Source organism: Sinocyclocheilus grahami, unplaced genomic scaffold (assembly GCF_001515645.1).
Source record: "Sinocyclocheilus grahami isolate Dianchi unplaced genomic scaffold, SAMN03320097.WGS_v1.1 scaffold154.1, whole genome shotgun sequence".
NCBI lineage: Eukaryota > Metazoa > Chordata > Actinopteri > Cypriniformes > Cyprinidae > Sinocyclocheilus > Sinocyclocheilus grahami.
Window position 1 is genome coordinate 643,096 of NW_015505333.1, and position 16,874 is coordinate 659,969.

The following is a 16,874-nucleotide window of genomic DNA, read 5'->3' on the forward strand; positions in this document are numbered from 1 at the left end:
AATTCAGTCAAATTTAATTTGAAGTTACAGTCTAATTAAACAGTCTGTTTAAACAAATCTTAAATTACATGGCTTTGTTGAACACTGTGGATTTAATAACTGGTTAATGCTTCTTTGGGTTTATTTAACCTGCACCAAACGTGTCCTGTAATTGCGGATCAGAACTGCACAACAGTCAAGAGAGATTTTGTAATATTCCTCTTTGCAAAACTGTTTCAGTTCAACACTGAACACTTAAAACTCTGTCGAGGACATGCCACGGCATCTCAGCAAAGGTTTATTTTCTTTTATCAAAGTTATCTTTGGGTCATTGGGGTGTGTTCAGTATAAATATGAAAATGTAAAATTGCTCTTATTATATTTTAAAGCAGACTGTATTTCTCAGTTATTGCAACTTAGTTGAATATCAGATCGAATTTTTATGATAAATCGATTCACATACCTTTCCCGGCTACTGTATAACAACACCATAGTGACGTTACTGGGATGGAAACGGAGAACTGGATCTCATTCAGATTTAAAAAATACTGAAACCGAATAATTTCCAGGACATTCAGTTCTATTAATGGTTCTTGGTAGGCTTGGCTACTGACAAAGATTTCACAATTCATTTCGATTTCAGTTCACAAGCTCTTGATACTATACAATATCATTTGGATATTCTGTATATCAGGTACAGTACATGTCAATTTTCTTAAGGAAAACAATCTCTCAACTAATGCTGTAAACTATAAAGGGAACCCTGTCAGTTGGTACATTACTATAATATTAAATGTGAAGTCCAAACTTTAAAATTAAATTGCTATTTATTTTTAGATAATCAACAAACAAAACATTCAAACACAGTACAAACATTCAAAATGCACATAAGGCAGTTTGTATATCAACTTTTTAATCATATAATTTGGTTTTGCCTTCTACAGTGTACAAAATTTAAACTGTGGCTTAACATACATTAAATAATGGAGACATCACTAAGTGAAGGTTAAGTAAAAATATAATATTGAATATTGTGTATATGTTATATTTATATTATGAATGGCAAAACGTAACGGGCACCTTGAGATAACCAGAGACCCTTGTGCTACAGCATTACGGTAGGCACCCTACCCTAGAGATTTTTTTTTATTATTATTATTTTATTTTTTTTAGCTTCCTGACAATTATTTATATTGAATTTCGAATTGTTCTTGTTGACATGCCAGTTAACATTTACAACACTGTTCTGCTTAAAATATGAATATAAGTGAATATGCAAATTCACTCTTTGCCAGAAGGTGGCGCTTGTGGAGCAGCAGAATTATAGCATTTAAATAAAGTAAACACTATGCTATTAGGCATTATACGGAGGTAATATGAAAAGAAAATGCCATCAAAACTGTCCTGGCCGAAATGTGAGTTTACAGGTATGATTTAAATATCGTAAATTACACAAAATATTCATTATTCATTATTATTAGATTGAAACTATAACTTGGCAAGTTGCCATAAATGTGGTTGCTAACTGCGTTTTTATTTTGAAACATGCCGTGCTCACGTTTAATTCATTAAATCATAGCATAAAGACATACACAGAGTAGCTCTCGTGCTAGGCTTCTTTACTAGCGCATTGCACATTCCGCTCACAGTATATCGGTGGAACATACCAACTACACAAACTGTGTGGGGGAAACCTAAACTGAACCATTCACTACATATACTACAAGCAGGGCGTCGCTGAAAATTAGTGTATGAGTTTGTTTACAGAATGCTGTTGTCACTGCTGCAAACTCCCATATATATATATACATATAATTATTCAAAAAATAACATTAATTTACCTGCAGCCAGTAGGCCCCTCCCAAGTGTAGGTCCCTGGGCTTCAGCCCGTTGAAGCCCATGCGTTAATGCGCCCCTCGTTATGTGACGTTGTTTTAATGGCATCTTTCACTCAGGCATTTATTGTTTGAATTGTTTATTAGAAAACTGCTAATAGAATTTGACATTTTGATCAAATTTAGAATTTTGATCAATCTTTGGATTTAACAATTGTTATTGGTTAATCAAAATGAAGAACGATTCAAATCAATTAATCAACCTATTGTCAACAAAAGAAATGAAAAAATCTATAAAAGTATAAAAATAATTTTTGACTTTCTTGTTTTTCTAGAGCTACATATGGACTTGACCAACTACTATGAGCTCAAATACCAGCCTCACAACCTGCGTGTGTTTCCGGAGATGATGGCTAGCCAGGTAGGAGAAGGCGAGGAGAGACTGAGCATCGGCAGAGCCAGGAGTCCCGTCTGTCCACTGTCCCGCCAGTCCTCATCTGCATCTGGAGAGGGCACAGCCGTGCACCCCGGGAACCCTCATCAGGTGACTGGAGAGGGCCGTGTCACTGCCCAGCACTTAGAGGATCTCTGTAAAGAGAGGTGAGATCATCACATCTAAACACTCTAATCATCTGTCTCGTTATTTAACCAAAATGCTATTTCCCTTAGAGGGTTTGTCCCCTTTGTATAACTGAAAGGCCAGTGGCCTTTAGTTTAGGTCACATCCATGAACCATAATTACTTTCTATTGCTTGTCAAAAGTAGGTGGTTTTACAGGAAATTGGTGCTTTTTATTTTACAGAACAATTTAACTGTAAATTGTAAATGCATATAACTTTAAAATATTTTATTATATGCATTTCCTAACGTTATGAAAAAAATGCTACAGAACAAAGAATAATAATAAAAAAATAAACAAAGAAATACATATACACATCGACTAAATGATTTTCTTTTAAACATTCTATTCATCAAGGAATGATAAAAAAAAAAAATTGTTTCCACAAAAATATTAAGCATCACAACCATTTTCAACCCTGATAATAATAAGAAATGTTACTTAAGTACCCAGAAAATTATGATTTCTGAAAGATCATGTGACACTGAAGACTGAAGTAATGATGCTGAAAATTCAGCCATCACAGGAATAAATTCAATTTTAAAATATATTAAAATAGAAAACTGGTGTTTTAAATTGTAATTTCACAACATTATTGTTTTTACTGTATTTTTTATTTGATTAAAAGCCTTGAATTGAACATAAGAGACTTCTTTCAAAAACATTAATAAATCTATTAATAAATAATGCATTAATAATTAATACATCTATTAATAAATAATAATTCCCAAACTTTTGAATAGTAATTTTTTTGAATAGTGTGTGTATTCTACGTACCAAGGAATGCATATACATAATCAGTGATTATTCAAAATTTGTAACAAAAAAAAGGAATAATAAAAAATTTTATTCAGTTTAATTTGTAAACATACTGTGGTCTGTGGCCAATTCTATTTAAATTCACACTCACGAAAGTGATTCATGTCTTAAATTCTGAATTCTGCCCAACGCTAATTGAGTGCAGTAATTTCAGGTTTCAGGAGTGTGTTTGTGTGTTTTAGGTCCATGTTGCTGAGTGAAATAGAGAAAGAGGAGAGCGAGCGGCGGTGGTATTACTCACAGCTGCAAGGTCTGTCTCAGAGACTGGCTGAACTGCCGCGGCTTGATACGGTAAGCAGCCTTCCACCCCAATTACTCACTGATGGGACTGTGTGCATCTGTAGCCAAAGATGAGCTCACCTGGTTTTACTGCTAATGGCCACAGATTGTCCTAAACCTAGATTTTTTGAATCAGTTAATGCCCTTGTCTAGTTTGAAATAACAGCAATGATTCTTAAAGAGATATTTCAGCCAAAAATGAAAATTCTGTCATTATTTACTTGTTGTTTAAATATGTTTTTATGGAATGGTTTGTTCAGTCTGTAAGTCTTTTTCATGTCTCTAGAGGTTTGATCTTGTTTTGAATGGTAAAAACAACAGTATGCATGCAGTACAAATGATATCTGTGCATTTTTTTGTGCTTCACAGTTCTCCATGCAGGTGGATTTTATTCGACAGCAGCTGGAGTTTGAAGCTCAACAGCTGCGTTCCGTGATGGAGGAACGTTTCGGCACCAGTGACGAGATGGTTCAGAGAACACAAGTAAGTACAGATTATAGATTTAATGCCAGCTGTAAAACCAGCTTAAATGTCACGTGTCAGTCATGCTTTTATCAACACTTGACCTGAACCACATTACTACCACTCAAACATCCAGCATAGCTTACATTGTGTTTTGGAGGCTGGTGTTCCCAACCAGGCTTCTTAACTACCCTTTTTAGCAGAGACAATAGAGCTGTTTGATAAAATGGTGTATGACATTGTTCTATGAAAGTATCACTATCAAAGCATTAAAATGTTCACTACATATGAATAATTGCTGTGTATGTTTCAGATCCGTGTTGCTCGATTGGAGCAGCTGGAGAAAGAGCTTCAGGAGGCCCAGAGCTCACGTGGTCCTCAAGAGAAGAGTGCTCTACCAGAGACTCAGGTGACACATACACCCCTGTCCTCCATTTGAGCCTGAATAATACAATGCCTGAATTTGAGCCTGAATCATAAAATTCAACTGTGATGCTCGCAATAATAACAAATGTGACCTTGGACCACAAAGCCAGTCATAAGGGTCAATTTTTCGAAATTGAGATTTATACATCATCTGAAAGCTTTCCATTGATGTATGATTTGTTAGGATAGGACAATATTTGGTCAAGATACAACTATTTAAAAACCTGGAATCTGAGGGTGCAAAAAAATCTAAATATTGAGAAAATCGCCTTTAAAGTTGTCCAAAGGAAGTTCTTAGCAATGCATATTACTAATCAAAAATTAGGTTTGAATATATTTTCAGTAGGAAATTTACAAAATATCTTCATGGAACATGATCTTTACTTAATATCCTAGCATACAATGTATTTTTGGCTATTGCTACAAATATACCCCAACGACTTATGACTGGTTTTGTGGTCCAGGGTCACATATAATAAAAAGACTTATTTTAAAGATTGAAATTACTGGAAACAAAATATTTCTTAAAAAGTTTAAATAATTAAGTGAAAACAGTGAAGCCATAAACAGTGCCATAAACGGTGTCCAAGGATAAAATATCACACTAGTTGATTTAAAATTCTGAGAAAGCTATATAAATCTACATCATATTGATAATTTTAAGAATATATTGATTATGTTTTATTTGATGGTTACACCTGACACTAACACCACAAATCTTAAAAATATTTTTCTTTTTCATTATTTTCTATAAGTGTTTTAATACTACTACTATTACTACTACTAAGAAGAAGAAGAAGAAGAAGTTATAGTGTATAATAGTATAGTAAAGACAAGAACGTCAAAATACTACAAAGTAAGTTATTTATCTCTCAGTAGTGGCATATTCACAGAACAATTTATAGATACTGTAATCTATTAAGGGTTTGCATTGCCGGGGCAACACAAGACCACAGAGGACATTGTTGACTGAGCCAGCCTGCTGGAAAAGTCGCATTAAAAATGGCTCAGGTAATGGATGGCGGTTGTAAATGGGAAATACTGTATACGTTATATAACAGGGCTAAAAGTAAAAGTTGCTATTGCATTGCTAGCAGTTGCTAATTTTTAATTAAAAACATGATAAATTGTAATAATCATTAGTTAGCCTTAAGTAATGAATCGCAAGTGTATGTGGTTTCCACTATAGTTTAGCATAACTACTCTATTATAGTAATTAATAAATATAATATTAATAAAACGTGCAATTCAGCGTTTTACTAATTCCTGCAACGGCTACTCGGCTTACGAAAATCGGAAGCGTTATTCTTCTAGGATTTTCTTTGCACTAGTGCACAGCTTCACGTCCACCCAGTCTCACCTGGCACTGTCTCACAGCACAGGCTGGCACTCAGTGTTGCTAAGCAGAAAACGGGGCATGCCCTCCGCAAGCTGTCTCCTATTGGCTGCTCAGTAACTGGGAAGTTGTGAGACTAAGGGATTCCCATCGCAGCACAGTTATCTGTCTGCTCGACACTGCACCAGACTGACAATGAGCTCTTCAAACCTACTGTTTAATAAGGCTGAGAAATCTCAAATGAAAAAGTCAGGATATGATGAAACCTGCAGTACAAGGTTGCCATTTAATTTATATGCAGCTTTAGATTTTGAGACTATTTTGGAACCTTCACTGGACTCTTCAACTCATTTTGCATTATTACTATTTTGCACATTTTGGAATAATAGTAAAGTCATCAAAACTATGAAATTAAGTGGAAGTATGTGGATTATGCAGTAACCAAAACAGTTCAGCAAATCAAACTTATTTGCTAACAACAATATTAATAATATTATTTTATGTTCATTAAAGTAAGCACCCTTTGTCTAGATTACAGCTCTGGACTTTCTCTCAACCAACATACTTTTTAAACAGTACTGATGGAGTTCACATATATGTTTGACATTCAGTAGCTGCTTTTCCTTCACTGTCCAGTCCAAAATTAAATAATAATAATAATAATGAATTCATATGTTTTTGTAAATAAATTCACGTTCACAATTAATGTGTGTATTCAAGGCTTATATTAAGCATTAAGGTCAAACGTTTTAAATAAATTGGATAGTACTTATTGAGCTCTTAAAATCTTCAAAATTAAATTCTGAAGACTCTAGAATATCATTCAAGCCATGTCTATGTCCTTTCTTGTAATCTAGCTGTCCAGAGATGGTATTTGTAGCTGGTGCCAAATGTTGCCATAGTGATGGGTTTGAGCATGAAAGAATGAATCCAGTGCTTTGGCACTGGTGCTGATTCACTCTCCATATGCAAATGTTGTGCACATGCTCAGTCAAACAGAAACAGATTTTAAACAGAAAAATAGTCTACAAATGAATGGCTTCAAAGGGTATTTGGGCAGTAATTCAGAATTCAAATATATGAACATCATAGCACTGGGTACAAAATATTAAACCAAGCCGCACATGGAAACAAATGATGCTGATGATTTTTCCAGCTGGTTTTAAGGCGATGTTATTAAGTTTATCTTAAGCTCTGTAGCAGAAACCCACTGGTGTAGTTCATCACATTTACTATGGACATGTTTGACAGCCACAGAGTTCTTAAATTTTTTTTCATTTTGAAGAATATATACCCTCTCAATATGTGTGGATCAGTCTTAATACAGCACCGATTTACAGTACTTTGCTGCTTTAATAAATATTAATGTGTTAAGTCAGACATACAAACCAAATTTCCAAGTACCTACTGTACCAAATAAGAACAAATAATAAATCATACCATCTGTGTTCACAGAGCACCGAGTGCCTCTCCAAAGCATCTGTGCCTGACATGGATACCGCAAATGCGGGTACTTTGGAGGCCCCTGGAGAAGCAGGGAGCAAAGTAAGAACATTGTCTTTTTTGTTGTTGTTGTTGTTGTTAGTTTGTCAGTATTCCTAAATGTTATGTGGTTACATACAATGATATTTCGAGATTAAAAATTCATTAGGAAGCTTACAGATCATGTTAGAATTTAACTATATACTAAGGGCCAATATTTGTCTTTCTGTAAACACTGCAGTCTATCTATTTGTACTTCATACTATATTTTAATAAATACATTCAAATACATTTGAACAATTATGGTTGCCTGTACAGCACTGTGATGGACTGACCGTCTGTCCAGGATATTTCCTTCTTTTGGCCTAAGATGCTGAAATAGGCTCCAGCATCTCTTCAACCCTGCATAAAACAAGCAGTTGGGAGAACAAATTGATGGTTTCCTTTAAAATCAACATCAAATAAAAGGAACTAACTGTAAATAAGACACAAAATATCATAACTGTCAAGTCCCTATGTTAAATTTACGACATTTAATTTCTGACCTTATATGCAGTATTCATATTGTTTTAGGTTTAACATACATTAATCAAAAACAATAGTTCAATAATGAACTCTAAGACAGTACAGTGTATGTCAGCTATAGTTATATTGTGTTTGGGTTGCAGGTGGAAATGGTGTTTTGGCTGCTGTCCATGCTGGCCTCTAGAGATCGAGAGGAGATGTCCCGCACCCTTCTGACAATGTCAAGCTCACAGGAAAGCTGCATTGCCATGCGTAAGTCTGGTTGTGTCCCACTGCTTGTGCAAATACTACATGAGGGTGGCACTGGGGAGGCAGCTGGGACAGGAGGCTATAGTCGAGAAGCCCGTTCCAGAGCTAGTTCTGCCCTGCACAACATCGTATACTCACAGCCAGATGAGGGCCAAGCACGACGCGAGATGAGAGTTCTTCATGTGCTAGAGCAGATCCGCTCACACTGCGAGAATGGCTGGGACTGGATTGAGAACCATTTAAGTATCCCCTCATCTGGTGGTGCCAAAACCACAGGTGAGCCCTGGTTAAGTTATAGTCAGTGTGTTATAGACTGTGAGAATTGCCATTCATTTGTTATGAATAATCATATTCTTTGGTTTGTGTACAGTATGTCAAGTTCCAAACAAAAAGACAAAGCTTATGCACATAAGTTACAAATAGTGTAAGCACTTTACTTATAAGTATCAGAGTACTTTCTTATAAGTACTTACTTTGAGTATCGGATGAACTAGGGTGGTTCAATATGGTGATTTTGATTTTTAGTTTTTTATTTATTAATTTAAATATATTTTCATACTATTTCATTAATATTGTCATACATACTGTTCCCATAATATAAAATAATTAATATAAGTATACATTTACTTTGATATCCACAGAAATCCCTGAGCCAGTAGATCCCCAGATGTGCCAGGCCTTGTGTGCAATAATGAAGTTATCTTTTGAGGAAGAGTACCGCAGGGCGATGAATGAACTAGGTACATGAATACAGTGTCTCTAAACAGACCAAAGAGCAATAGAGTATGCTGTGGTTGCAAATAAGCACATTTACAGTGAGGTAAAAACACAGTGAAGAAGCTTATTTGTGCATCTTTTAGGGGGCCTGCAAGCCATTGCAGAGCTAATGCAGCTGGATCAAGAAATGTATGGCATGCAAAATGAGCCAATCAATATGGCCCTCAGGCGTTACGCAGGAATGGCACTCACTAATCTTACATATGGAGATGTTGTAAATAAGGTACATTTTCAAATTATTGCATACAAGTGTGGAATCGCATAAAAATGAAAAACATTGCGTTGTTAAAGGTGCAATAGGTGATTGTCTTCAGAAACATTTTTTGTTATGCTGGTTGAAAGTCTCTTCACATCTCGATAGCAATCATTAAGTTAAGTGGTCTAAATGTATTTATATGTATTTATATATTCTGTGGAAGGCGTAGACCAAGAAATGTTCGTCCAATCAAAACGCTCGGTCCGAGTGTTTTGATTGGCTTTCCTACATGCTTGTCAACATGTGTATCTGCATACCTCTGCGCACCCTGTTCGCGCAGACAGGATACGTCATCAGCGTGTTCACGTACGCTGTGCAGACAGAGCGAGAATGGCAGGCAAACATCAACAACCTCACCTTCCTTCCTGGTATTGTAGAACTTTTACTAACTGTGCTATAAAGTTTTCTCACCAGTGAATGAGACATGATGTATTGTAGTAAGGTTGTCTCTGGTCATCTGGTCTGTGAGCATATATGCGTTCAGGGGGCGTGGCTTTGGACGGCGATTTGTAGGGAAGGTGGGATGTTCGCTTTCAGTGCTATCAGGCTAAAGTTAGCATTTTTCGAGATCTCCTACTGCACCTTTAAACAACATTTTTATTTGTACAGTCATCTCATTTCTTTACTATAATGTAATCAGTGATGTTGACAGAATGCTCTTTAATAACTTTATCAGGCTACTCTTTGCTCAAAGAAAAACTGTCTTCAAGCCATTGTTGCACAGCTTGCATCGGATAGCGAGGAATTACAGCAGGTACATAAGCTACTTTTCCATAGAGCAAACCATCACTCCTTTATGAACTTTTAGTACGACAAATATTATGCAACAGCTCATTTAATTATATATATATTTTGCTACTCTCATTTGTAATTATTTGGCCCACAACAGCTCTATGATCTGTCATTGCTTTTAGGTTGTGTCAAGTATACTGAGAAACTTGTCATGGCGTGCTGATATCAACAGCAAGAGGGCTTTGAGAGATGTTGGCAGTGTGTCAGCACTTATGACTTGTGCACTGCAGGCTACAAAGGTACAATCATACATTTCTATTATATCCATTTCTTACATTCAATAAATCTGAATATGAGTGATTTACCCATTAAATTGGTGACATTTGTGCTCCAATACCACTCAGTAATTTTATATGATAAGTCATTTTATATGGTCTGGTCTTCCCCACAGGAGTCCACTTTAAAGAGTGTGCTCAGTGCACTGTGGAACCTGTCAGCACACAGCACTGAGAATAAGGTGGCAATTTGCTCTGTTGATAGTTCTCTTGGCTTTTTGGTTAGCACTTTGACTTATCGATGCCAAACCAACTCACTGGCCATTATTGAGAGTGGTGGAGGTATCCTGCGTAATGTGTCCAGCCTTATTGCTACCCGAGACGATTACAGGTATCATGTTTATTCACATTCACAAATTAAGCAGAGGTTAAAGTGTCAATGACATCACCTACATTCTTCCTGTTTTCCTAATTCAGGCAAATCCTCAGGGATCATAACTGCCTTCAGACTCTGCTGCAGCACTTGCGATCTCACAGTCTGACCATTGTGAGTAATGCATGTGGAACCCTCTGGAACCTGTCTGCACGAAGTCCAAAGGACCAGGAATTGCTGTGGGATCTTGGAGCTGTAAGCATGCTGCGCAATCTCATCCACTCGAAGCACAAAATGATAGCCATGGGAAGTGCTGCAGCTCTGCGAAACCTCCTCACAAATCGTCCACTTAAATATAAAGATACTGCTGTTATATCCCCAGGATCCTGCATGCCATCCCTCTACATGAGGAAGCAGAAAGCATTAGAGGCTGAGTTAGATGCGAAGCATCTGGCAGAAACATTTGATTCAATCGAGAAGCGAAGTTTCAAACATCAAAGTATAAACAAACCACTGAGGCACATTGAGAGCCTAGCAAAAGACTACGCCTCAGATTCTGGTTGTTTTGATGATGACGAGGCACCTAATGTATCAACCAGCTTGGACACTGGAACCTTCTCCATGCTCTCCATGTTCTTGAACAATTCTAACTTCCTTAATACTCAGCCCCGTAAGCGAGAGGGGGAGCCTGAGCAAGACGTTGAAACCTTTCAAACTGAAAATAAAAGGTCACAACCCCCTGATGATGAAGTGACTGTGGCAGCTGAGAAATTAGCCAAGAAGATCACCAACACAGTGGCTAAAATTGACAAACTGGTAGAAGACATTACCATGCATACCTCCTCAGAGGACAGCTTCAGCCTCAGCTCAGAAGATCATTTTGTGGATTGGAATTATGGGCCAGATGAGCTTCACGAGGGACGAGCCATTTCCTGTTCCCCTTGTCATCTTTCTGACACCAGCTCTTTTTCACCTAAAGAGCGTCTCAGCAGAGCACATGCCTTCTTGTGTCTTAAAACAGCCAACTCGAGTTTATCCAATGACAGTCTTAACAGTGGCAGCACCAGCGATGGCTATTGTGGCAGTCAGAACCAGACTCATACCTCTGCAAAACCAACAGAACAACGACGTCCAAATAAACTTGACCTTAAGGTAGCTCATGAGGAACCAGTGAACAGTGGTGTACATATTTCAAGAGTCATGTGTCAAAATGAGATCCCTGAAAGAGATTTTGAGACAAACAAAGATGCTATTTTGCCTGATTCAGGTTCCACTGATACAGAGAAGAGCCAAGAACCTTTTATATCAACACCTGCAACTGTATCAACCAAGGTGTCTTCAGATGCTAGTATACCAACTGTCAAGTTGTCTCCCTCCTATCAGCATGTTCCTCTGATCCAGAGTGTCGCCAAGTTTGGTGTTGCAAAAACTGCAATCAATGTTCAGGCAGCTCAAGCAATGCGCAGGCAAGCTTGGGTTCCAACAGTGATGACTGGAGGTAGTATTAGCAAGTTTCCCCCAATATGCTCTGCAAGAAGCCCCACAATAGGACAGCTGGAGACCCCTCAGAAGTATTCTGTAGAGAATACTCCAATATGCTTCTCTCGCTGCAGTTCTCTGTCTTCTCTGTCTTCTGGGGATGGAGCTCTCGATGGACAGAGTCAGACTGAAAATGAGCTAGAGAGTGACTCCTCATTAGAAATCATAGAGGTGGAAGATGTGAATGTTGAGAGAAAAGATGAAGAGGATGAGACACTTGATGACTTGAGTGACAGTCAATTATTATTAACTGATCAGAAAATCAGCAGCTCTGATCCAACTGAGATCCCTAGTACAATCAAAAATGAGAAGAAGTTCCTTAGAGGAGTGTCTCCAGTAATTCTTGAGGACAGGACACCATCCAGCTCTTCAGAAAACTACATTCACGAAACGCCTCTCGTAATGAGCCGCTGTAGTTCAGTAAGTTCACTTGGCAGCTTTGAATCTCCTTCAATTGCCAGCTCTATTCAGAGTGATCCATGTAGTGAAATGATAAGTGGTACTGTTAGCCCCAGTGACTTACCAGACAGCCCAGGACAAACAATGCCTCCGAGTCGCAGCAAAACTCCATGCTGTGCAGAATCGAGTGGACCAGAGACACAGAATCTTAGTGGTGTAGGAAGCCAGTGGGAGAACAGTTTGCGCAAATTTATGGAAATTGCAGACTTTAAAGAAAGGTTTAACCTACCTCCAGATTTGGACACAATGATATATTTCACTGTGGAAAAACCAGTTGAGAATTTCTCATGTGCCTCTAGTCTGAGTGCCCTCCCTCTCCATGAACACTATGTGCAGAAAGATGTGGAGCTCAAACTTACTCCTTTGCTTAACCAGCAAGACAATGATCCAGAGGATTCTGAAAAAGAAGAGGACATGGATGACCAAGACCAGTATAGTGAAGGCAACTCAGATGATGACATAGAAATTCTGAAAGAGTGCATTAATTCTGCCATGCCTTCCAGGTTTAAGAAGGTAAGGCCAACTGTGATGCCCAACCTCTCAAACCAAGTTCTCAACATGCAGACTCGAAAATCTGTACAGTTACCAGTGTATATGGTGCTGCAGAATAAAAACAACCACATGTGTACTGGACAAAAGTTTGGAATGTCTTCAAAAGAAATCTATCATGATGATTCCTCTTACACTGACTCTGCTGAAGGTACGCCCATCAATTTCTCAAGCACCACTTCCTTGAGCGATGAAACTCTCCAATATCCACTCAGAACTAAAGAAATAAAAGACTGGCGAAGAAACAAAGAGACACAAGAGCTGGTTAATATTGAGGCAAAGAGAATTGAAGACCTGCGCATGTTCTCCCGCTTCCACAAACCAACTAAAATGACATGTCAGTCTCACATAGTCACAAATCAATTGAACAAAACAATCAGACATATGGTACCCACTCAGAGATTACTTATACAGAGTAAAGAGATGACAGCAAAAGTGGCCCAGCAAAGGATTCAAAGCCAGTCTCCAGTTCGACAAATCCAAAAGCAAGGACAGAATCTGTCAAAAAGCATGCCACATTTAAATATTCCTATAAGAAAACAAAACACAGAGGCGTACCAAAGTCAGAAAACCTGCTCTCTGAGTCATGCACAGGAAAACACATTAGGCTTTCACTCTAGGCATCACCCAACAACTACAGAAGTGGCCATCTGCCATAACATGGACATACAGGATGGACTGATGATTAGGACGGGACAGAAAAAACATTATGAATCAAGCAAGACTAATGTAATGCGTAATTCTAATATACAAGATCAAGTCAACAGTTACCAGTCCCGCCAAAAGGGTTTTCACAGAATCAAGCAAAATCTAATTTTAGAAGAAGCACCTCCATGTTACTCTTTGAGTTCCTCCCTTAGCTCTTTGAGTGACGCAGAATTTGAGGAACATCATGAAAAACCTCAGCATACGTGGATACGGAATAAACATAATTTAACATCCAAACCCATGTGCCCTCCAAAATCACAGCAAGAACACAAACAGTTTGAAGAGACAAGCTCGCCAAGCTCAGTCAGCATGGATTCAGAAGATGATCTTTTGATAAAATGCATAACATCTGCAATGCCTCAACACAAGAAAAAGCAGGCTGCCAGAAAAAAGAAAGCTGAGAAAAAGCACAAACAGAAAGCTACTCTTCAGAAAGCAACAGAGTGGAGCCCTGAAAATGACCTAGATTCTGATGAAATGGCATCAGACAAAGACTCTGATCTCAATAGTGTTGAATGGAGAGCAATACAAGAAGGAGCTAATACAATCATTACCAAGTTACAGGCTTCAAAGTCCCAAGAACCCTCATCAGAGTCTGAATCAGTTCTGTCATTTATGTCTGGTTCAAGCTTTACTCCTAAAGAGAAGAAGGTATACAAAGATGACAAAAAGGCTAATAAACCACTTGATTTTGCCCCTCGTAAACCCGTTCCAAACTTTCCTGTGGTCTTCAGGGGTAGAACAGTGATATACACACCCAAGAAGGAGACAACCCTCTCTCAAAGACCACCACCTAAAAAAGTGATACAGAAATCAGATGCCCCTAAAAATCCAAATCTAGCTCAACACAGGTCAAGAAGCCTTCACAGACTGGGCCACCCCATGGATTCCACTCAGTTGTCATTGCCCAAAAGAAGCTCAACACCACCTGCCAGGATACCAAAGAGCTCATCTTCAGGATCATCTCAAAGTTCAACACCTTCCAGGCATCCTCAGAAAAAAGTAACCTCCCCAACCCAAACCATTAAACAAGGTCCAGAGAAGGTGGCATCAGCACCATGCAGTCCACCGGACAAAAGAGGAAGCACTTCAAACATCAATCAGAACTCAAAATCTCCTGTAGACAGGAAAACACAGAAATCCCCTGTCAGAATACCCTTCATGCAGAATCCATCAAGGCAAACAAGAAACATTTCACCTTTAGTAACCAACCAGCCCACTAACATCAGCAGACAAAATACGCAGATGTCAGGGAAAAGAATCCTACCAGCAAATCGAATGGATTTGGTTCGTATGACATCCGCTCATTCAATTAGTGGTGAATCAGATCATAATGGTTTTCTCAGACAACTGACTTTCATCAAAGAGTCCTCAAAAGTCTTAAGACGTGACGCTGCTTCACGTTCTGTCCCAACATCACAGCATGCCTCACCCCGAAGAGCAGTTCCAGGGGCCCCAGCAGTTTTCTTATGTTCTTCTCGTTGTCAGGAGCTAAAGGAAGCAGTTCAAGGTCCGACAAGAATGCCTGTGACTCAAGGACAAAGACGAGTGCAGGAACAGGGGGTAATCAGGCAGGGCATGGCTCCATCAACAGCCACCTCCATTGATAGGGACGTCACTGTAAAACGTCCAGCTAGACGAACAAGCTCAGAAAGTCCTTGCAGGGTCTCACAAAGAAATACACCCGGTCCAAAGCCAAGAGAAAAGAGGGAGGATACCATCAAAAGATATTCCTCCTCACCAAGCATAAATGTCTTGAGTCGTGTCACCAGCCGCTCCTCTCTACGCTCTTCATCCTCTGACTCAAGTGGACAAGTTAAAAGTGAAAGGAACACAAATCAGAGGCAACAGAGAGCAGGATCACGTAACTCTGACAGAGTGACCTGGCGAAGGATTCGTGATGAGGACGTTCCCCAGATATTAAAGAGCACCCTTCCACCCACTGCACTGCCTCTGTTGCCTTCACCAGAGGGCACCAAACAGATGCCACCACCACTACCAGGAAAACTGCCTACTATTACTCTAGCATCACGGAAAACAAGTGATGCAATTGTTCAAACTGAGGACTACTCGGCCAACAAAACTAATTCAAGCACCTCTCCCACAATTGAAAAAGTTCTTAGCATTACAGACGAGGCCACAAAGATGGCCCTCCCCAGGAAAATAAGCATGGCCTTTGGGAATACCATCCAAGATGGGGATTCGGATGGATCTCTAAAAACCTACAGCACAGCGTCAACCTCCACCTTTCAGTCTGTGGAAAGTACCCACAGTGGTGGTGTTGGCCATTTCCGACAGAGCTCACCTAGTAAAGCTGTCAGGGTTACTCCTTTCAACTACATCCCCAGCCCCATGGTCTGCTGCTCTCCACAGACACATGGTCAAGCACAGCCAATGTCAGAGAAGACAAGGGAAAAACATGAAGCATAAAATCTGTAATCTGTCCATAGTTCCAATCTTGACGAAGTACTATGCTCCTGATGCGGTAAAAACTCAGGTGGTAATGGATATGATTATCTTTACCTCGGACATGTAATGAGTTGTATGCTTGCCATGGATTGCATCAGAAGTTTTACCCATTTAAAAAAAAAAGAAAAAAAAAAACAATCTGGATTTGAACAATTGCCCATGTACTTATAGAATCTCACTGGATTCACAATATTAACCTAACCGCACCATTTTTTTATATATTTTTGTACAGTGATATTAATCAATGCTTGTGCTACTTGGACAATTAATCACACATGACAAAGACTATCTCAGAGTGTATCCACTGATAAAAATTATGGCCCACATTTAGAACAATATGCAAACTATTCTTCGAAAAACAGTGACAAATACTTTAAAAGTCCATGTGCCACCTGCAACCCGGAAAAGACTGTTGTACTCTCACATGAGAATCATGTACCTGTATGCACATGCCTTTATGCCACACAGACAGGTTAAACAGCCTATTGCCTTCACTTATTATTACTGCAGGAAAATATAGCTACAATAGGTCAAATCTGCACAAAATGTCTATGTAATCGTCATGGATATTTAGTGGTAATATTGTAAATACTGATATACAACTGTAGTCTAATGCTTCCCAGAAGGCAAAATGTAATCCTGCCATTGCTTCAAATAGCATGCTAAATACTCACTTATCCACTGTTAACACGTGATGTTGACTTTGCTGTTTTTGTTTTATTGAAA

The 16,874-nt window shown here is 38.6% G+C and overlaps 1 protein-coding gene across 2 annotated transcripts in view; it reads left to right on the forward strand.

Moving 5' to 3' along the window:
• Positions 1-16,463, forward strand: part of LOC107592552 (adenomatous polyposis coli protein 2-like) — a 35,214-nt gene extending 18,751 nt beyond the window's left edge. For both annotated transcript variants that reach the window (XM_016282084.1, XM_016282085.1), the window contains exons 4-15: positions 2,150-2,414; positions 3,435-3,543; positions 3,901-4,014; positions 4,307-4,402; positions 7,211-7,300; positions 7,906-8,287; positions 8,653-8,751; positions 8,872-9,011; positions 9,721-9,798; positions 9,959-10,075; positions 10,228-10,442; positions 10,529-16,463. In XM_016282084.1, the coding sequence (XP_016137570.1) occupies positions 2,150-2,414; positions 3,435-3,543; positions 3,901-4,014; positions 4,307-4,402; positions 7,211-7,300; positions 7,906-8,287; positions 8,653-8,751; positions 8,872-9,011; positions 9,721-9,798; positions 9,959-10,075; positions 10,228-10,442; positions 10,529-16,109 (7,286 nt within the window). In that variant the 3' untranslated portion in view covers positions 16,110-16,463. The remainder of the gene's footprint in view (positions 1-2,149; positions 2,415-3,434; positions 3,544-3,900; positions 4,015-4,306; positions 4,403-7,210; positions 7,301-7,905; positions 8,288-8,652; positions 8,752-8,871; positions 9,012-9,720; positions 9,799-9,958; positions 10,076-10,227; positions 10,443-10,528) is intronic.
• The last annotated feature ends 411 nt before the right edge of the window (positions 16,464-16,874 follow it).